General features: G+C 30.8%; 1 protein-coding gene and 1 long non-coding RNA gene across 3 annotated transcripts; one reads left to right on the plus strand and one right to left on the minus strand.

Moving 5' to 3' along the window:
• On the minus strand, nucleotides 1-5,658 carry LOC134714258 (uncharacterized). Its single transcript, XR_010106526.1, has 3 exons — nucleotides 5,577-5,658; nucleotides 737-914; nucleotides 1-246 (listed from the first exon to the last, which is right to left on the minus strand). It is a non-coding gene; the product is annotated as an uncharacterized LOC134714258 (long non-coding RNA).
• Nucleotides 5,659-8,677: 3,019 nt separating this feature from the next.
• Nucleotides 8,678-21,393, plus strand: LOC134716215 (uncharacterized protein C2orf42-like). 2 transcript variants are annotated; one of them, XM_063579068.1, is made up of 9 exons: nucleotides 8,678-8,839; nucleotides 11,464-12,160; nucleotides 12,543-12,672; nucleotides 13,078-13,239; nucleotides 14,606-14,734; nucleotides 15,420-15,518; nucleotides 17,362-17,570; nucleotides 19,047-19,203; nucleotides 20,073-21,393. In XM_063579068.1, the coding sequence occupies exons 2-9, from the start codon at nucleotides 11,465-11,467 to the stop codon at nucleotides 20,264-20,266; spliced, it is 1,776 nt and encodes a 591-aa protein (XP_063435138.1). In that variant the 5' UTR covers nucleotides 8,678-8,839; nucleotide 11,464; the 3' UTR covers nucleotides 20,267-21,393. The 2 variants fall into 2 exon arrangements, with proteins under 2 accessions (XP_063435138.1, XP_063435139.1); XM_063579069.1 differs by having other exon boundaries at nucleotides 20,088-21,393.
• The last annotated feature ends 929 nt before the right edge of the window (nucleotides 21,394-22,322 follow it).

Here is a 22,322-nt window from a genome sequence, read left to right on the forward strand (position 1 = left end):
GTCACATTTGTTATTTACCCCCAGTTTATTCCCTTAAATCATGTACTCGAGTAGCATCAAGTTCACATTTACAGCAAAAAAGTCATATAGTAAAGTTTAACCAAATGTTGCATTTCAAAATTAAACATCAATCTGACAATAATCATCTCTCTGTTCGTCATGTTGGTGATGGGGGTGGTGCCGCAATAACACTGTCGATCATGTCTTCACTCCCCGGAAACAACAGGAGAAGCATGAAGAAGAGTTCTGGAACAAACAAACATATCAAAATAATAGCCAGATCAATTCATCAAACAAAAACTAAGATCTTACGACTGTATTATCATTACTTCAGGCTTTTCATTACTATATTTGGCATCCGAGCTTTTGACTAAACGCAATTTTGAAGTCAAAATTGAAATAAATTTTACTACTGTTATTTACTGCCTGAAATCGTAAGAATCGTTATTGCAAAATATATAAATGGGTATTAACGTGTTCCTTGTCAAAACCACTAAAGAGTAAGGTTCGTAATTTTGTACACCAGATGTGAGTGTCTTCTTTATAACTTTATAACACTTTTAAATAACATTGTCATTCGAGAGAAAAAAACAGTTTTGAAGAGCATTAAAAAAATCCCCTAAATGTGACAAATAAGGCTAAGGCAATGGAAGAGGGCAACCTTAGTGTTTCGAATAGTTAAACAATTTTAAAAACTAAACGGTAAATTACAAATATTTATAATGAGTTATATTACCGTATTGTGGACCCTTCCGCAGAAAATAACACTCATTAATAGGTAAGTAAGCGTCTGTATAATATGGAAGTATTGGATAATCGAAACAATAAGTCTTCAGTCGCTGGTCGCCTGGTCTCACAAATGCACATAGCAGTAGTACTGCTAAAATCCTCATTTCTAAAACCCGAGTGACATTCTGGAATTATAAAAAGATAAATAAAACTATTAGTATAGTTGTTATAAGTTAGATAATGTGCATTGAATTAACGGCCGTATTACTTTTGTATAAGGATATTCAGCTCGATTCAGAAACTTGTATTGCATTTTTATAACTTCTGATTCTACAATGCATCTTCAACAAGGTAGTTACCTTCAAATGATTGACATACATATTTGATTATAACAGTTATTTCGATGTACTTCGGTTGACAAGTTTAGAATTTATCGAGATAAGTGTTTATCCCTCGGGATACATAAACATTCATCAGTATTATTCCATGATTAAACGTGTTATAAAAGTCTCATCTCTCTCACATGTTATAGGTGTTGATAACCTTCATGTTTGTACATTGTAAAGTGGTCTTGGGATTTTCCTTTCACAATTCTGCAAACAACTGAATTTTGTTTTACAGATTAATTTAGTGGTTGTCGTTTGTTTATGTGCTACATATTTGTTTTCGTTCATTTTTTTACATAATAAGGCTGTTAGCTTTCTCGTTTGAATTGTTTTACATTGTCTTATCGGGGCCTTTTAAAGCTGACCATACGGTATGGGCTTTGCTCATTGTTGAAGGCCGTACGGTTACCTATAGTTATTAATGTTTGTGTCATTTTGGTCTTTTGTGGATATTTGTCTCATTGGCAATCATTCCAAATCTTCTTTTTTATATTGTTCAAGAGAATGGCTGAGTCCATAAGTAGGTTATGTCTTCTTCATACTTATCGATAGTGGCGATAGTTTTCTCCTTGTATTGTCCAAAATGTTATTAAAGTGCATGGTACAATAGTCAAGTTTCCGCTGTACATAATTGAAGTCAGAATGTTCATGAACCATTTTAATATGAAGAGATTCAAGTGTATGTTAAAGAGATGAACGCTAGAGTACCATACGTTTTTAATATGTTTTAAACTAAAGTTTTAGAAAATTGAAAGACTTTTCGTCTGATTTAAAAACAGAAAACAAAATTAATAGCTCTCGCCGCAGTATACCGACAGAAATTATACAAAACGATTATACGATGAAGGGAATTCTTATACATTTTCAACTAATATTTCACTGTGTCTCTTTTCATTCTTGTATCTTGCCAAATATCCTGTGTTATTTAATTAAAATATAATTCAAAACATATATGTTATGTTAATGCATGCACTAGCAGCAATTTTGTGTTATTAAAATCGATGAAGAATTACAGCACAATGCATTGAGTGTGTAGGTAAATGTAGAATCTTTGGTTAGCTTGCTTGTTAGATGAACTCTAGTCCTACAGACAGATATATTTTGTTATCTGTCGGGCTAGTATACGCTTAAAGGAGGGTAGTTTAGTACCTAACCTTATAATGATTTCACGGTTCAGTTAGAAATCAAGCTTACCAAAGACATTCCGTTTACCTACGTATACATACCCAGTGCATTTTCGTTTTGCTTTTTATAATGCTCTTCAACTGGTTTGGTTCTTACACATCCTTGGCTTTGAATATCGGTTTTGAGCGTTCCATATGAAGGTGAATAAAAAGGAGTGACATTTATAAAGTATTGTTCTCAATTCTTTTTTGTAAAGCAATTGTCAAAGTAAATTCCTATTTTGTTTCTGTCTCCTCACTGATTAAAAATGCGAAAATCGTTCCGCCTCATCCAAATGGATATCCCTATGATCATCAGTATAAAAAGTTGAAGGCAACACTTCATAAACTTCATGTGTTGAGGCGTTTATCATGATTTGCCGTTTCAGCGTTCTATGTGGTCTGATCTATTGTTCTTTCTATAAATATGTTGTTGTTTTTTAACCCATTCCTCATAAATCCGTAAAGCATACAGTGTGTCTTAATTACTTGCCTGGTAAAACAATCCTGATTTTAAAATTGAAATCAATGAAATCATTTTCTTTTTAAAAAGACTTCAACCAACTTTAAACATTCAAAGCTGGCAACGGCAGCATAAGAGCACGTATTTCTTTACAAACTTGATGCACAATTTATAAATTTTTTTGTTAGAGATTTTTGAAAATATGCTGTTTTTACTGTGCTTATCCAGTGATCTTTGGGGTATCACATTAGCAAAGACTAAAACAGTTTACCAAATTGCAGTCAGATTTCTACTCCAACTAACTGATGAATTGGTAAAATATTTTAGCAGATTGCTCAAGTGAAATGTTGTTAGTAAGAGGTGAGTGCTGCAAAATAAAAAGTAAAACTTATCGTCCACATCCAGTTAGTTGATACCTTTGTCAATCATTTCCATCAACAATAATAACTTACTATAGTATGAGTCACTGTATAAAAAGGTATAATTTTGACATGGAAACTTCTATCATAAATAAATATTTTAAATAAATAGTTCAAAATATTGTTTTGTAGGTGTATATTTCATAGCTTTGTCTTCTAAGAGAAAGTTATTATGCAATTGTGAAACGAATAATATTTTCTATACAAATTACTGATCTGCTGGCAATAAAGGGAAATAATTTACAATACTGATAATCAGCAAAATTGTGTTCTGTCTGACTATTATCAAATTTACCCATTTAATTTGTTTGTAACATTATGTCTGTGATTTCAACTTCATATTAATTTTGCATTTCATTTTTTTCTTATTCTAGTCGTATTGATGAATCTTTTTGTAGGCAAAATCATAAGCCTGGTATGTATCATTGATTAAATTTTAAGTGTACATTTGAACTCAATATAAATTATTTCCCTTTAATGCCAGCAGATCAGTAATTTGTATAGAAAATGTTATTCGAATCACAATTGCATACTAACTTTCTCTTAGAAGACAAAGCTATAAAATATACACCTACAAAACAATATTTTGAACTATTCATTTATAATATTTATTTATGATAGAAGTTTCTATGTCAAAATCAGACCTTTTTATTCAGTGACTCATACTATAGTAAGCTATTATTTTTGATGGAAATGATTGACAAAAGTATCAACTAACTGGATCTGGATGGTAAGTATTACTTTTCAATTTACAGCACTCACTTCTTACTAACAACATTTCACTTGAGCAATCTGCTAAAATATTTTACCAGTTGATCAGTTAGCTGGAGTAGAAATCTAACTGCAAGTTGGTAAACTGTTTTAGTCTTTGCTAATGTGATACCCCAAAGGTCACTGGATAAGCACTGTAACATTTTCCATAAAATCGGGCTTGATGTTAAGATTGTGGACTTAATAAATAATATGAATTATATTGTAGGTACAAAATGTATAAGTCACTGTTTAAGAAAAATAGATAAAACCAAATTCTTGGACTATTATATCATCGGTAGTATAATAGTCGCAGGATAAAAGTTTTGATAAAATAAGATTATGAAAAGAAAAATAGCTGGCGATATACTACCAACACCTTTCACATAGTCAAAGACAAATAAAGAAGCATTTGATCATTAACGTAAATGGAGGGAGCGTAATTACCAAATTACAACAAACATATGTAAACGTGTAATTGGAGAAAAGAGACAGAAACAAGAAACGAAATATTTACAATCTTACTAGCAAATATAGGAGACGTATTCTGGCAGGTAGAACATTGCTTAATTATAAGAAATAGAAGAAACTGTTAATACACAAATAGTAAAAAAAAAAAAGAAAATAAGACATTGAAGGTTATAAGCAAAGACAGCTAATGTGATATGGTATAAGCACGCTCGTCCTAAGAGTAAAAAGATTAGACTCATATTTGTCCTGTATTTGTTTCACTCATAGTATCAAACTAAATTTTAAAGATTTAAAACATTCTGAAGATAAAATAACGCCAAAAATATACAAAACAGACTTTTCCGTTCATTTTTTAACATAAATTAGGCAGTTTGTTTTCTCGTCTAAATTGTTTTACATTGTCATTTCGGGGCTTTTTATATCAGACTATGCGGTATGGGCTTCATTCATTGTTGAAGGCCGTACAGTGGCCTATAGTTGTTAATTTCTGTGTCATTTTGGTCTCTTGTGGAGAGTTGTGTCATTGGCAATCATACCACATCTTCTTTTTATATATTTAAATCATTTTACAAGACATCAAAATTGCTATTGTGTGTTATTGTTGCAGACAATTCTTTGTATAAATTAAGAATTGTTCATGTATCTAAAATTTTGTTTTTATTCCATGGAATTTTGCATTTGCATCGGCTTGAAAAAAATAAAACCATATAAAGAGGCAAGTTCGAAAATATCTGTACTTAAAGCGGCATTTTTACATGAGTAAAATATAAGGTCAACGTTTGAAATTTTCCGTGGAACAACGCGGTCAAAATCGTTGTTTTATTAGGAACGTCGTGTAACGATAAGTGGCACCAATACCGTGCGTAACGTCTATAAATATGTTATATTATCGAAGAGTTGAGAAAATAAATTTTATGGAACATTAACTACCTTTCATTCAATTGACTGATTTGCCAAATTTCTTTTTTTTTTCTTTTCCTACGTGGAATTAGAAAAATAAAAATGTATTTTGTTATCTTAATTTAAGCGTTGATATTACATTATTCATTTTTTTAATGAAAAAGGTAAATTTGCGCATATTGTGATTGTTTATAGTCTGGTTTTCTTTAACATCTTCAAGCAACTAATTGTAAAATGAAAAACTCTCAGATGCGTAATCTACTGTTGTAATAAAATCAAAATCAAAATTACTTACAGTATCTTAACAGCCAGTCGTCTGAAAGTCGTTTTGATGTGATTGGTCAGAACTGACAAATTTTACCATATTATTCTTCAGGGTAAATATGTAAGCCAATACACATTATGTGAACGGACATGGACTCTTATGTCTAAGGTCACATCTACAAAAACTCTTGAGGGGATTTATGTACTGTCATTCATTCTTAGATAGAAAATATTCCACTCCTTGCAATAAATTGTAATATATATAGCCAAAGGTTCCAGAGAGATATCGTTTATGTATGAAGAGACTTTTAACAATGAAAAAAGTATCTAAATATGTATATGTTCCAGACTATATGAGTATTTGGACCGCACACGTACGGTCCGACCATACGCGTATGAGTATACGCGTACAGTCTAGTACAAGCTGGATCATAAATGTATTTGGATCAGTATGGGTTAATTTTAGGCGAACAAATCTTTTATTGACTTTTACTAATTTTAATGTTATTACAATAAGATGAATAAAGTGAAAAAGTGAACATTTAATCAATTTAAATTAAGTATTTATATAATAATTGTCTAAATACATCCAATTTTTGCACACTTACCCAGGGTGACATTCCTGCTACAAGGAACGCCAATTGCATGTGCACGACAGTTTGTACAAACATGCATCTTTCCTGATAGTATCATCAACCCTACATAACAATTGGGGAAGATTATATCAACAACTGGTATTATTAGAGTAACAAAGAACTCTACCTTTTTAAATCTGCATTTGTTTTCGACAAGTTTTTATTTTATTATTTTACTCATTTTTTTCCATAGATTTTTTTGTGATAGTTTCTGTCCATTATATTTGTGAGTATTTGTATAGTAAGTCCCTAAATATTATTCTCAAACAAAGTCTTCCAACATTATGATTACTTCTCATAACTTCAATTTCAATGAGTGCAAGTTAATTCCGTGTAATTTGCTAAATTTTTACAAGAGATTAACAGAATAAAATAACCTCAGCTGTCTTTTTAAAATAATTGAAATATGATGTTTGTATTTAGATAACATTCAACTTTTAAAATTGGTTCGAGATTTCAGTTATCTTGATCTTAAATATATATATTCGAAATTAAAAAAGTAAACTTGACCATCTTCTTAAAATATAGGTCGAGGTAACATATTTTTTCATGGAAATTCTTTATCATCCAAAAAGTGCGCCTTGATAAAATGTCATCCCTCTTTGAATCGCTGTTTGTTTCGATATAGACCTGAACCAAAAACTTAACAAATAACGAAACGCTGCATTCACTCTAAAATTCCGCTTGGCAAGGGATATTTTAACTATATATATATAAATAAACCACGTGGAAAAAAAAATTGACTTGGTCTGGTAAAAGTTAAAATTTCATAATAAAACAATATGTTTGATAGGAGCATCAACTCAAACCAGGTGTTTATCAGATATTATTTAAACTATGATGCTTTTATATACTATTGCTATTTTAGGAATTTTTCCTTTGATCTTGCTCACTGATAATTTCCTTTCTCAATGGAGTCGAGTGATATGAAAACAAATATTGCTAGAAACTAAGGGGGCACGTCACCCGGTGACAGCGTTGTCAATGAAATTGGCATGAAATTGACAACGTGGTCATAGGTAAAATAGCGAGAAACAGATTATCAATGGTGATCTCAACTCGATTGCTTTTATCACTTTTGCCGTACCGGCGCACGCGAGAAAATAAATCTCGTTGAGATGATCCACGATAATCTAAAAGCATAATCATATATTTTGGGCTGTTGCTCATATCAAGTTAGAAAACAAACTGCTCTTTCTGATAAAACAGCTATGTGCTACTATCTGCTGATATTTGACATTTGTTTTAACAATGTTTAATATATATCTTGCTTAGCTCTTATTCTGCATATGCTATCTATGTATTAATATATATATATATGTGCTGTCTGTTTGTATGTTTGTGTTGTATGTGTGTCTGATGTTATTACATGCATGTTTTGTTTGTTAATATCAGTCGATTTAAAGAGCTCTCAAGAGCTCATCTTCATTGTTATTGTGTATATATGCAACCCTACTTTAAATACAGATTACTTTACTTCACTTGCAAAAGATGACCACAGCAAGTAAAATTTATGTAAAATTATGATGAACACCTGTAATGAAATGCCTTAAATTGCAGCTTTTCAAATCCGGTAAAAATGCATAACTCTGAAAATCGAAACCTACTATTGGCTCTATCATGACATCAATAAGCTTAATACGGTACAAGGAAGCAACCATTAAAAAAATGTTTCGCTTCAAGTCTGAGTGTCAGAAAATTTTATTGTGACCTAGAACTGCTTTCGGTTTTATGTTCTGTCTGCTGTTTACTTCTTAAGTCATCTGGAGCACATGCATATTTTCTTCGCGTGTTATCATGCACTCTTTTATGCAAAGATAGTTTAACAGCTTTCGTACAATTCCCGATATGTATATTATATATAAGTACTGTTTCCATCAATTTGTTATTGCAAACTGTGAGTTCAACCGGCTTGACGCGTTCGGAAATACCGTCAGTCGATTTGTCTGTCAGATCTTATTTTTTACTTCAACTATTAAGTGTTGGTTTATTATGACTTTCTCTAAAGAAAATGGAACAAATTACTTTAAATATTTACCAAATAGTTTTAATTGGGCTCTTCACGGTTAGTTCGGCCATATTGGATAGGGGGCAGATTTTTTGGAAGAATTAAGGTGGAAATAATATGAAAGTGTGGGAAATCCTATGTGTGTTTCCAAGCAACAGCTCTGTTTTAATGATGTTTTCCCGTACTTTTCCACCATTTTTACCTCTATTATGAAAATCTGCCCCCTATCCAATATGGCCGAACTAACCGTGAAGAGCCCTATTAACCCAGTTACTGATCCTCAAATGGACTCAAACCGATGAAAAAGTTAAAATTTGCCGTCAAAGTAAATTAAAAAAATCGTTTGACAAATCTTTTTTTTTACTTTTGATAAGTGACAGCTTCGTTGTTTTCTTTCATTTAGTTTTTGCATTTTTTTTTGTATGAAAATTCAAAATGTTTAGTAATTATTGATGACTTATCCGGAAAAAAGATACGTGTTCGTCACGACAAGATTGCCGTTTTTATAGTCTAAAATGATTATCCAATCAAATGAGGTCAGAGATCATGTGCTAAATTCTGACCAATGACAACAGTCGTCTTGACGATCTTTCGAGGGAGAAGACATCATGGCGGAAAATTTCTAATATAAATATCTCCCCGGTTTGACAAGTAAGATATAGGGTTTCCTCACTGTCTTTAGAGTCATGCATCAATCCCAATTGTATGAGATCGTTTTAATTCCTTATTTCAGTGGAATTTTTCATTTATTTGTAATTGGTGTCTGCTTGACGCCCACTTGTACTGGAAAATATGTGAACCCGTTGGTGCCCTTCGGCTGCTTTCTCTGTCTACAGTTAGGGTATATTTAGAACGGGTATTTGTCTGACATAGGTTATATAATTCAGCGGGTATTTGTCTTGACAAATTTCTCATTTCCACTGAAATATAGTTTGTGATAATCTCAGATAATTTGTGCTGACGTCCACTGGTTGTTCTTTTTGTCTCCGTATGACTATGAGCATCCTTTATAAGGATCACCACCATGAGTTATGGCGTATAAAGGATGACATTTGGAGCCTGTATAGGTACAGATTATTGTGAGCATACCCAATTCCCCAGCCAGGTTTTGACAGGTCTTATTACCAGAAAGTTAACCTTACTTAAACATAATACAATGTAATAAAATAAAACCTACCAACTCACACAATCACTGATTCGGGTCTCACTAATTAGAGACAAAAAGCATCAACAAGCGACAACAAGACTTTTTAGCGACAAGAAAACATATTTTTTTTAATTAAGATTAATTATTGCAATAAATATTAAAAGAATATGCATAAGAAAATAATTTTTGCAACAAGAAAGTTAAAATTGATAGAAAAAAATGAAACATTATTTAATATTTTATCATCTATTATGTATAACAGCCAGTATTACGTTTTATTATTGTATTATGAGATTACTTTGCTTGTGTTTTTGAACATATTATTTATCTCATTATTTTTTTTTTTAAACTTCTTTCGTGCAATATTTATTAAGCTCGCAAAATGAATTATTTGTGCATCATTGTCCTGAAAATATTGACACAAATTGTGAAAGACAAAGAACTTAAATCAAACAATTATTGTAAATAGTGAACACCTGTCATGCCTGTTGAAAACTCAAGATTGTCATCAATTTAATTTCATCTTCAATCAATATATGCATAAACATGATAAATATCGTTTAATGAGGCAATAAACAAATAAAAACATGAAACCATTCACATTTCAATTTTCTTTTCCTCATGTTCTTTTAATATTTGATGCAATAATTAATTTTAATTAAAAAAAAAATGTTTTCTTGTCGCTAAATAGTCTTCTTGTCGCTAAAATAATTCTTGTTGACGCTTCTTGTTGCTAAAATTCTTGTTGTCGCTAATTAGTGAGACCGACTGATTCGCTAAGTCCTCAAAGTATAAAAAGTGTAAACTTTAACAAGTGTATTTTTTTCTATGTATTATGCCAAAGTCAAACAAGCTGTGGACGTGTAATGTGAGAGCTCATTCCTTAAACTCATTTAGTCCAAATAACAATGAAGTCTTGTATTTCTTTTCTTTGGCACCTTACATGGACGATCTAATCCTGAAGCCATCCTTTTTTGGTTGGATTTTGAAAGGAAATTTCTCAACTATTAGACCCAATTCAGCAATAAAATTTTCATTGAAGGCTACAACCTTTTACATATATACAGACATTCTTACCATTTATGTGTTTGTGCAAAAATTTTCCAATAAATCCCTAAAGAAATAATAAGATAAGTAACAATTCCATCAGAGGCAGATGATTAGCCACTGCTCTTTTTTTTTTTTTATGTTTAGCTGGTTTTATTTTTAGAAGAAAATAGAATAAATTTTGCACCAGTTTCTGTAAATATTGACAGACATGAATTTCAAGAACCTTTTTTTAACATGTTTAATATCATCTGGAAATTCATGTCCATCATAATTTACTGAGTTCCATGCAAAATATATTTCATACTTCATAAGTGAAGCGTCTAAAGCCTAAAAGGAGAAATATGTTAAATGATTTAATAATGCAGTAAGTTACATGTGCCTCTCAAACATGTCAAAATCCACATTTAAATTCAAGTTTGGCGTTCTGACGTTGATGTAAGGTGTCAAAAGAGAAAAACATTATAGCTTTAAATGCCTTTTGAAGATGTCATAATTAATTTGGACTAGTCGCATATAAAAAAGTAGATACATGTATTTGTCCGTCCAAAAATTATGGATATAATGGGTCAATATAAATCGGTGCTCAATTTGAAATTGTTAATTTATCTCTTCATTTATGAAAGTTTAATCAACCTGCCAACCTTTATTTTGTCATGTTTGGAAGTTTTCACAGTGACTGATCCATCAATTTAGGCATTTTAACAGGTTTTAAACTAAAATATGGGAATTACTGTAACTATTTTATAGCTCAACCTACAAGATGTGCTATATTGTGCAGAAAAAAACATTTATCAGGTTTGGAAACTCTAACAACAGTTTAAATCAGTTTCTGATTTCGTAAAAATGTGTTTAGTTGGTGTAAAAAGTTGAACAGTTCATGAAAATACCTACAACATAAAAATGCATGTTCTAATTACTCATGACCATATTACTCATGCATTCACATGCACAGTTAACAAGTTCAACATACATGTAACAAAACTATAATTTTAGTATTCATTGGTTGTTTGAAAAAAAATATACGAATGACGTATTTCCTCTTATCACGCTTACATGTATGATTACTATTTTTTTTCAGGATGGCTAGTGCTTCAACAGAGAAAATAAAGGCATTGTTTGAAGACCTTGGTAAACCAACATTACGTGGTGTGAGGAAATGTCCTAAATGTGGGACATATAATGGAACAAGGGGAATAAGTTGTAAAAATAAAGCATGTAATGTTGTCTTTAAAGAAAAAGAAAAAAAGAGAGGACATAGTGCAGATGCTGTAAAAATCATAACTGGGTCAACAGGACAAGTTTTTTCAGTAAGATTAAGAGACCGTGGGCCAGACTATCGAGGATTTGTTCAGCTTCCACTTGTACAGGATTTAGATGGTAACCCAGCCCCAGTTGTTGACCCAGCAATTCTGTACCAGGCTGCAAGGTGTTTTGTTGACAGCTGTACTCGTAGTTCTCAACAAGGAATACAAGAACAACCATGTCCTCACATCAAATCAGCTGTTGAATGTACAAGTGAGGCAACACCTCTGACATTGAAAAACTCTGTACTGAACACACTGCAGGTCCCAAATGAAATCAAACAGGCAATCTGGTTATTGGCTACAGAGACTACTGGACCACTTGTTCAAAGGGTTACTAAAAACATAATGGTTGTCAAGTGTAAACCTAATTCCAAACAGCCTTTAGGATTTCTACACTTTTCCTTGTTTGAGACAACAAGAAATAGGGCTTCACCAGAACACAAGTTTCATTGTTCTTGTAAGGCCTTTAAGGTAATACTACATTGTAATGTACATTGTACCACATCTACTAATATAATTATGTTATTATTTTTTGCATGACTAGAACTGGCAAGCTAATGCCAATCCAAAAATAAATATCTGTTATGTCAATCAATTAAAAAAATATTCTAAATGTGAGTAATCTTAGCTTGTATAACTATATTGAAACTGCATCTAATTCACACACAGGAGTATAATAGAACCCTACCTTGCAGCAGTAAGCCTAGATTTATGTTGAATCGACATGTACAGTAGTCTATCATGTCTGTTTTCCTAGATTCTTCAGATTTTGTGTAGCAAATAACAAGTTGTTCTTACTTTGTATTTCTATTTGATTTTGAGTATGAATAATATTTTTACACATATGTTTCAGTACTCTAAACCTGGTGCTGTAAATGACTCCCAGAAAAGATGTGTACACTTCTATGCCTGTATATGTGCATTTGCCAGTGATGAAAAGCTTAGTGAGGAGTTTTCCTATTACATTAACTTGGACAGCCACGGTTTGTATTTTAAATTACATCATATTATCATTAACATGTTAAAATACACCACAATGGAAGAAAGGAAAAAAAATGCTTGTACCATATTAAAGATATTGTGTATTATATATTACATTTGTATTATATACATGTATATGTGTAGCAAAGAACAAAGTCTGCTATTAATTGTACTTATTCATTATTATTGATTTATTAAAATTGAAAATACAAACTACACTGCACACTTCAATGTCAAAGATGGTCATGTTTTAAAGTGCATGTACATTTACATTGTAGAATTGTAAATTTTCTGATGGGATTTCAATATCAGTGCACTACAATATTATGACAGATCATGTAAGTTCAGTAAATGTAAGTTCTTTTGCAACTAAAGCTTACTATTTAATGTGTTTTATATATATGTAGAAGAAGTCCAGCAGGAGTCACCTGAGAGACAGATAGTTACCATATACCAAGCACAGGATACAGGGTTAGACACGGGTGATCCTACAACACTGGAGGTTGTTGTCACAGAGGATGAGTTGTTAGAACCTCCTGGCAAAAAACAGAGGAAGGATGACCAGTTAGGTACTGATGCCCCTCCCATTAAGATAAATTTTGGTTGTCAGAAAAGACATGAAAGAAATGATTTCTTCTGTATTGGAAATAGCAATTTCTTACACAGTAATTTTTGACTTGATTTCAAAATAGTATGTTGACAGCTAATTAAAAAAAAGTTATACACAAAACAAACTCAAAATACATCTGCTGGTAGAGACAAAAAAATAAACCTACCAAGTGTGAACATTTCTAATAATACTTTGAATTTTTGGACATCTAAAAAAATAGCAATTTCAGTGTACTGAGATTGCCTCTGAATACTTGAGGTCTCAATGAGACGAAAGAATGTATGACTAAAATACATGCAAAATATTAACCTTTAGAATTATTGAAACTTCTCATATACATTCCAAAAACATTAATACATGTATGTGAAACAATCAATGCTATCAATAAGATAGTGCAGGGGTATTTCCTCTGCTGAAACAAGAAAAACAGAATGCATCAGCATGTAAAATGAATAAAAAGATATGAAAAATTATTTTGAATTGAGTTAAGAACAATTTGATACATATAGATATAGGAAGATGTGGTGTGAGTGCCAATGAGACAACTCTCCATCCAAATAACAATTTAAAAATTAAACCATTATAGGTTAAAGTACGGCCTCAACACGGAGCCTTGGCTCACACCGAACAACTAGCTATAAAGGGCCCCAAAATTACTAGTGTAAAACCATTCAAACAGGAAAACCAACGGTCTAATCTATATAAACAAAACGAGAAACGAGAAACACGTATATATTACATAAACAAACGACAACTACTGTACATCAGATTCCTGACTTAGGACAGGTGCAAACATTTGCAGCGGGATTAAACGTTTTAATGGGCCCAAACCTTCTCCCTTTTTCTGAAACAATAGCATAACATCACAACATATAAAAACATACGATAAAATATCAATTAGCAGACTTAACTCAATCAAAAAACCTATGATTACACAAAGAACGAATAAATTTGATCTGCTGAATGCTTAGTTAATTTGTATTTAAACAGCTACATAGAAATAAGATGTGGTATGAATGCCAATGAGACAACTCTCAATCAAAGCCACAATGTGTAAAAAGTAAACCTTTATAGGTCAAAGTACAGCCTTCAACATGGAGCAGAATACAGTATACAGAAGTTTATTAAAGAGAATATTTTGCCAATTGTTGCAAGAGAAAAAGTGCATATTATATTAATTACAATATTGACTTAATATTGGCTTAATTTTGATTTCACTCTAAATGCATGGACTGTTTATTGGTACATAGAAATGAACTTTTCTTGGTGTATATTTGATTTAAGATATAAACCTTAATATTATAAATCTTGATTTTTATTTTCAGTCCAGGCCAGTAATGCTCTTTTGACGCTACAGGAAGGAAATGCAATACAGAGTCCACCTAGTCCTCGGAAAATAAGTCCACAGAAAACACAGACTAAAGCTATCACCCCAAATAATAAAAAAGTCCCAGGTAAGTGAGAAATTAATAAATGGCTCCATAATTATGGTGATGGATAGAAGTCTTATTGGCAATCAAAGCACATATATTTTATTTGTATTTAAAAATTTAAAAAAAAGTTAAATCTGATGCACAAAATCAGTAAACATGGTAAAGGAATGGAGGACCATACTAAATAAAAAAATTATTGACACAGTATTAAGTCATACAAAACTGTAGTCAATTAAAATATTGCTTTTGATTGCTTAATAAAGAGAGATGAAAATGTTGTCATAAATAAGAAATCTCATTCTCCTGAATTTTGCATGAACTCAATGGCAAATGATTTCAAACCAATTTGTTTATGGAAATATATAAGTTGCTAAGTAAGTAACTTGAGATTTTTTTTATGGGGAATTTTGTTGACAAATTTACATTAAAATGATGAAGATAAAAAAGATTGAAATAGTGTACAAGAGTGTAAATTCAAGAATTGTAGCATATTTGTTAAAGAATGGACTGAGTTAAATTAATTTGATTTCAGGAAAATATGCATAAAGTTATATGTATCGGATATCAAAATGTGACTTTTAATTATTGAAATACTCATCCATTTGTATTATTCACATAAATGAAAACCTTGCAATAATTTCAGAATTTTCAGCATTCAAATATCCTGTAACCCTGCTTTAACCCATGTTCTCATTATATTCTACAGTTCAACAGATAGATGAAAGTCAGATTACTATATCATTTCATCAGTGGTTGGCTAGTGTTACAGAAAGAATCAATCAGACCATGCATTATCAGTTTGATGGTTTGTACTTTTTAAAAAGAATAAAACACTTGAGCATGTTGAGTAGATAGTTGTTATCACCAAATGAAATGTTGAAATAGGACAAATGTTGAAGTATGTGTGTTATTCAAAGATTTGCATTGTATAGAATTCCTTTTGGATTAGGAAACATACAAGAAGGGACAATTTCTAAAAAAAGATTGTAATACTAATAAAATATTCAATAATGACTTAATTGAATATATTTTAAGTTATTGAATTTATACATTTATACCACTTTATAGTAAAATCAAACAAAAGTAGTCTCCCTTGTGTCCAAAATCTGAAATAAATTATCTCCTTCTTTAACTGTTTGTACAATTTGACATTTTGAATATAATCTTATAGCTTATTTTGCATTAAACACCTGCATTTATAAAGTAAGTGTAAATGATAATTACTCATTGTTTGAAAACCTGAAATAGTTTACGATTTGCAATCTCTCTTAATGAGCTACATTAGGAACTTGCATTTATGATAAAGTAAAATGAATGTTTCCATTTTTTTGAGAGGTTAACACTTAACAATGTTTAAATATATAGTCTTCAGTAAAATCTTTTAACACATCAATAACTGCCAATCTTTTTTATTTTTAAAAGAAACTTGTAAAGGTTTCTTTAAAAAAAAAAAAAAAAATAAAAAAAAAAAACAGCCTTGAACAATGATCAAAACCTTGTTTGTTGAGTTATATTTGTTATCAGGGTTCTGTGATGTCTGGTTGGTAATCTATTTATTGGTATTTAATCTTACAGAGCTCCTTCAGATTAAGTCATCAATATTTATTATACCCCCGCTTTAAAAAAGGGGGGGTATACTGTTTTACCTCTGTCTGTCCATCAGTCCGTCCGTCCGTTAGTCAGTCCGTCCCATGAATATTTTTCGTCGCATTTTTCTCAGGAACTACAATACAAGGATTTCTGAAATTTGGTTTCAGGGATTATCTAAGTCACCTATACTGTGTGATACGTTTTCAGATTGATCACTTGAAAACTTCCTGTTTACCGAACACTTGTATCATTTTACACCTGATAGCCAAGTTGAAAATTTTCGTCACACTTTTCTCAGGAACTACAACACAAGGATTTCTGAAATTTGGTTTCAGGATTTATATAAGTCAGCTATACCGTGTGATGCGTTTTCAGATTCATCACTCTACAACTTCCTGTTTACCGAACACTTGCATATTTTTACACTATTTATTTTTTCGTCACATTTTTCTCAGGAACTACAATACAAGGATTTCTGAAATTGGTTTCAGGTTTTATCTAAGTCAGTTATACTGTGTGATGCGTTTTCAGATTGATCACTTGACAACTTCCTGTTACCGAACACTTGTATCATTTTACACATGATAGCCAAGTTGAAAATTTTCGTCACACTTTTCTCAGGAACTACAATACAAGGATTTCTGAAATTTGGTTTCAGGATTTATATAAGTCAGCTATACCATGTGATGCGTTTTCAGATTCATCACTCCACAACTTCCTGTTTACTGAACACTTGCATATTTTACACATGATAGCCAAGTTGAAAATTTTCGTCACACTTTTCTCAGGAACTACAATACAAGGATTTCTGAAATTTGGTTTCAGGATTTATATAAGTCAGCTATACCGTGTGATGCGTTTTCAGATTCATCACTCTACAACTTCCTGTTTACCGAACACTTGCATATTTTTACACTATTTATATTATCCACTTGCGGCGGGTGTATCATCAGTGAGCCTTAGCTCGCAGTTTCACTTGTTAGTTAAGAAATTTAATTCCAGAAAAGTGTAAGAAAGGAATAAATTATGTTATATAATAGTTGTACTTGTATTTATAGGCAATCCAGATCCTCTAGTCTTCCATGCTCCACAAGTGTTCTTTGAATGTCTTCAGCAGCGAATATCTTCAGGGAGTAAAAAGAAAAGACTGCCAAACTTTACAACTGGCTTTGTTAGGAAAGATGCATTGCCTTTAGGAATGTTTACAAAATACACATGGCATATCACCAATCTGTTTCAGGTTAAAATGATATTTGATACCCCAGAGGTAAATACACTTAATTCGTTGCTGGGCTTCCAAAATGTTGTTAATTACAAATTTTTCAAGAAAAATATATCTCACAAACAGGCTTTGAAAATTTAATGCATGTTTTCAAAATGTGGTATGTGAACTTGAATATTTTTGCAAATAGCAGTGAAATAAAAACTTTGACATTTCCAGATAAACCAAGAGCTTAAATTATTTTCACCGACATAAAGTAATGAACAATATTTCATTCCCAAAGTCACTATACAACGATTTTGAAGTTTTCATACAACATTTTAGAAGCAAACTCGACAAAGAACTGACATTGGCAATTTTGTAATAAGTCTTATTTTGATTGGTCTAACTGTATGCTATTTTGTGTCAAAAAATATTTTTAGCCAAAAAAAAATAATATATATACAACATTTTGGAAGCCCAGTAACCTTATTTTTATTACGAAAATTTCTAATTCTTTTACTGGAATGTGAAAAGATAATTTTCACACCATGTTGCATATGTCCTCATAGAGGGTTTAAATATATAGTTAGTGATTCTTTTGGAAATTCTGTAATCTGATATTATGATTTAATGTGTTACTACAACTTTTGTTCAGTCATATATTGTTATAAGCAAAATTTTCTTCATATTGAATGTTTAAAAAAAAACCAACCAAGGCTTCCAAATATTTATTGAAGACTACAAATAAACTAAAATATTCTGATAACATGTATTTTTTTATTGTCATAGACAGGTGGATAAAGGTTTACCCTCATTTCATCTGTATATAAAGCATGTTGGATTCCATTCCCTTACTAAGTCTGCCTTGGCCAAATTTTATTAAACTTATACACAATGCTATTTCTAACAAATAGAGTTCAAATTAAAAATTGAGTTATTTCCCTTTAAATGGTAAAATTGGTAAATTTGCTGTTTCTTCTGTCTAACTTGATTACTTTGCCTCTATCAAATTCTATCAAACTTATACATTATGTAAAATTATTAAGTTTTACAGAAACAAAACATCAAAAGGTTTGAATTAGTACATTGACTCTTGCATATTTAAAATCAGTATCCAATGTTATTTCATTTTCCAATTAGAAATAAAATTGTGAAAAGGTCACTTGCCTTCTTTCTGCTTGATAGAATTGAATTTATTCCAGGAAGGTAGACAATGGGAGAGAATAAATTATATTTTTATTACTCTTAAATTGGTAAAGAAGCAGAGATAATGGATATTTGATTTTAACAAATTTTTAGAAGCACTTCTTACAAGATAATAGATTTTTTACGGATTTTGACGCCATTCGCTTACCTTTCTTGACATTGAAGAAAAACTCATTGTAGGATATATGAAAATTTACCTTTAATGTGAAACTACTTAATATAAGTGTTGGAAAAGAATGAACACTACCTACAACTGAATGTCTAGTTGTGATCCTATTTGAACTTTCAATTTTTATCTTACATTCTTAGACTATTCATGTCTATTTATTTCAGATGTCTCTGGATATTACAAGAAACTTTGTAGAAAATCGAGATGGAACTTATGACTTGTATGAAGTGCCAAAGGTTGATGTAGAGAATGTGGAAGATGGAAAAGCTAACAAACAAATGCCTATCAGACCATTTGAATTAAAAACCTATCTCAAAGTTGGTAAGTTGACATAGCAATATTTCAAAGATACTTTGAAAAAGTTAAACACATAAACTAAACTTTAATCTTATGTTTTCTGTGTATTTATGGATTTATGAATGGATGTTGTTGAATTTGAAATAACAACATTTTCTTAAATGATCTCTTTTTGACAGATGATGTATAATATTTCAAACTAATGGACAATTTAAAAAAATAAACTTTGTCTCATGATTTTTTCAAAGAACTGTTATAAAAAAGCGAAGTTTATGCTTTTCTGCATGCAATTTTAAGTTCTCTCCCATACCTATCAATTCTAAACTATGCAGTAAAGCATTAAACATTTGCAATATATTGAATAAATCTTTGAATATTATTTGAACTGCTTATTAATACATAAAAAAGATAACATGAATAAAGAAAAAATTAGGACAGCAAGACAGAGCAAGCAAACTTCTACTCGACCTGTCAGAAAAATCAGGTGAACAATAAGTACAAGCAACATATGGCAAGGTTTCATGATTTGATACAGACACAATGGTTTTGTTCAGTGAAGCAGTGTTATTTAATCATAACTGCATATAGAATATTAAAGTAAGAAGATTTGGTACAATTGCCAATGAGACCACTTCAGTAGAGAAATTTAACAACCTAATTTTTGTAAAAAAAAAAAACAATTATAAAAGAAATGTCTCTTATTAAAGTTTTGTGTTATTTGCATGAATTGTTATGAAATAAATATTAGGACACAAATCTGTCAGTGAGTCAAAATTGTTGCAATATTGTTGGGTTTTGCTTTTATAATGTCATACTTTTATATCCTTAAACTAGGAATCATTTACATGTATAACCAGTGCAGTTGAAAAACAGTTGATCTACATATTTTTTAGGTGCTGAATCACCAGACCAAAAAGAACCAACACCTTTTATTATTGAATGGATACCTGATATACTTCCAAAATCCAGAATCGGGGAATTACGTATAAAGTTTGAATATGGACATCAGAGAAATGGTCTGGTAGAACATCGAATGATTCCACAAGAGATACCTTTACAAACAATTCATGTTCAAGAATTCAATTAGACTATCTAAATATATTTTTAATTTTGGTTATGGAATATAAGCTTTATGGCTTAGATATAAGTTCTGTCATTTTCAACTGTTAACAATATCATATGGTTAATGTTATCAATTATATTAGTAAATAGTTTTTCAAGCTTAAAACATGAAAAAAGTGACATGAATATATAGAACAGGCTGGCCAATGAAAAATTTGTCATTAACTTATTTTGGAATTGTCCACTGTCTGTATCTGGTTGTGGTGGGTTTGGTCTCTTTGGTATAAATTAACATTATACCTAGTAAACAAATAACATGCAAATTGTCATAGATGATGTGAGGGTAACATGTTCAAAATAAATTGTGAATGGCAAAGTGCTGCATCGCATGTAAAAAAGTTAGAAATAATTATTTCTTTGAATTTCTGGGAAAATGTCATCCTTTATCAGCTTTTGCATGCATATACTGTTGAAGAATTTGGAAATATTGAGAACTGAATAAGAAATATTTACAAATAGATAGAAGCATGTTACTTTTTTTTAAATGGAATATGATATTGAATAAGATTGAGATATCCAAGGGTTTGTCATACAAAACATGATTCCTACAGAGGAAGTATTAAAGCCAACATAAAATACAAATATGTATAGTAAACTGTTACCATTATCTGACAGCACTGTAATATATTTGTACTGATGGCAAAATGTTATGAACTTAAAAACAACAGTAATGGTTTTTAAGTTGCAATGGTTTTATTTAATAGAAAAAAAGTTGATGTGAAGAATGAATTATGCGTAATGTATTAAACATTTTTAGGAAATACAAGGAAAAAAAATTGGTCCAAGATTTAGTGTGCCAGTCAATATCATTTGAGCGTAAATCAATGTACAATAGTTTGAAGGTTCATCACTTTGTTGATAAAACTTCATGTAAATAGATTTCCTGTTGATTTATTTGACCCATATTAGGTCGTTACAGTATGAAATATTATTTGTGAATGCTATGTGTGGCTGCAAGTAACTGTATGTGTATAAATTGACGAAGAAAGACAATAATTTATTTTAGGCATTTGTGATGTCCTGTCTTGCACATAAACAGGATATATATTATTTTGATTATGTGTTATGTTGTTAAATAAATTTAAAATACTCTTTCTTTTTTTCTTTTCATTTAAATTCATGAAATTGTTGATTGATTTTTTTTAAAGAATGTGTCATGTAGATGGAACAAATTATTCAATATTACATAAAAAGAATAATTAGAATTATTTTAAAAGTTTACAACAGTTTCATGGAACACACCAAAAACTGACTCTTCCCTGAAACAAACCTGGAAATTTAACAAAACAACAATGTACAGCAATCATCCAATAGCCGTTATTTATACTGGAACAAAGTGTTGTGAGGTTAATATAAAAATATATGGAGATGTGATACTATTGCCAATGAGACAACAGACCAACAAAGTTCAGTTGAATTAGAAGTATGCAATTATAGGCAACAGTAAGACCTTAAAACTAGAGGCTCTAAAGAGCCTGTGTCGCTCACCTTGGTCTATGTTAATATTAAACATTGTACACAGATGGATTCATGACAAAATTGTGTTTTGGTGATGGTGATGTGTTTGTAGATCTTACTTTACTAAACATTTTTGCTGCTTACAATTATCTCTATCTATAACAGTAGTTTCTGTGGAAAATGTTAGTGAAAATCTACAAATTTTGTGAAAATTATTAAAAATTTACTATGAAGGGCAATAACTCCTTAGGGGGTCAATTGACTAATTTGGTCATGTTGACTTATTTTTAGTTCTTACTTTGCTGTACATTATTGCTGTTTACAGTTTATCACTATCTATAATAATATTCAAGATAATAACAAAAAAAACAGCAAAATTTCCTCAAAATTACCAATTCATGGGCAGCAACCTAACAACCGATAATCCAATTCATCTGAAAATTCCAGGGCAGATAGATCTTGACCAGATCAACAATTTTACTTCATGTCAGATTTACTCTTAATGCTTTGGTTTTTGAGTTATAAGCCAAAAACTGCATTTTACCCCTATGTTCTTTTTTTAG

Source organism: Mytilus trossulus, chromosome 4 (genome assembly GCF_036588685.1).
Source record: "Mytilus trossulus isolate FHL-02 chromosome 4, PNRI_Mtr1.1.1.hap1, whole genome shotgun sequence".
Lineage (NCBI taxonomy): Eukaryota > Metazoa > Mollusca > Bivalvia > Mytilida > Mytilidae > Mytilus > Mytilus trossulus.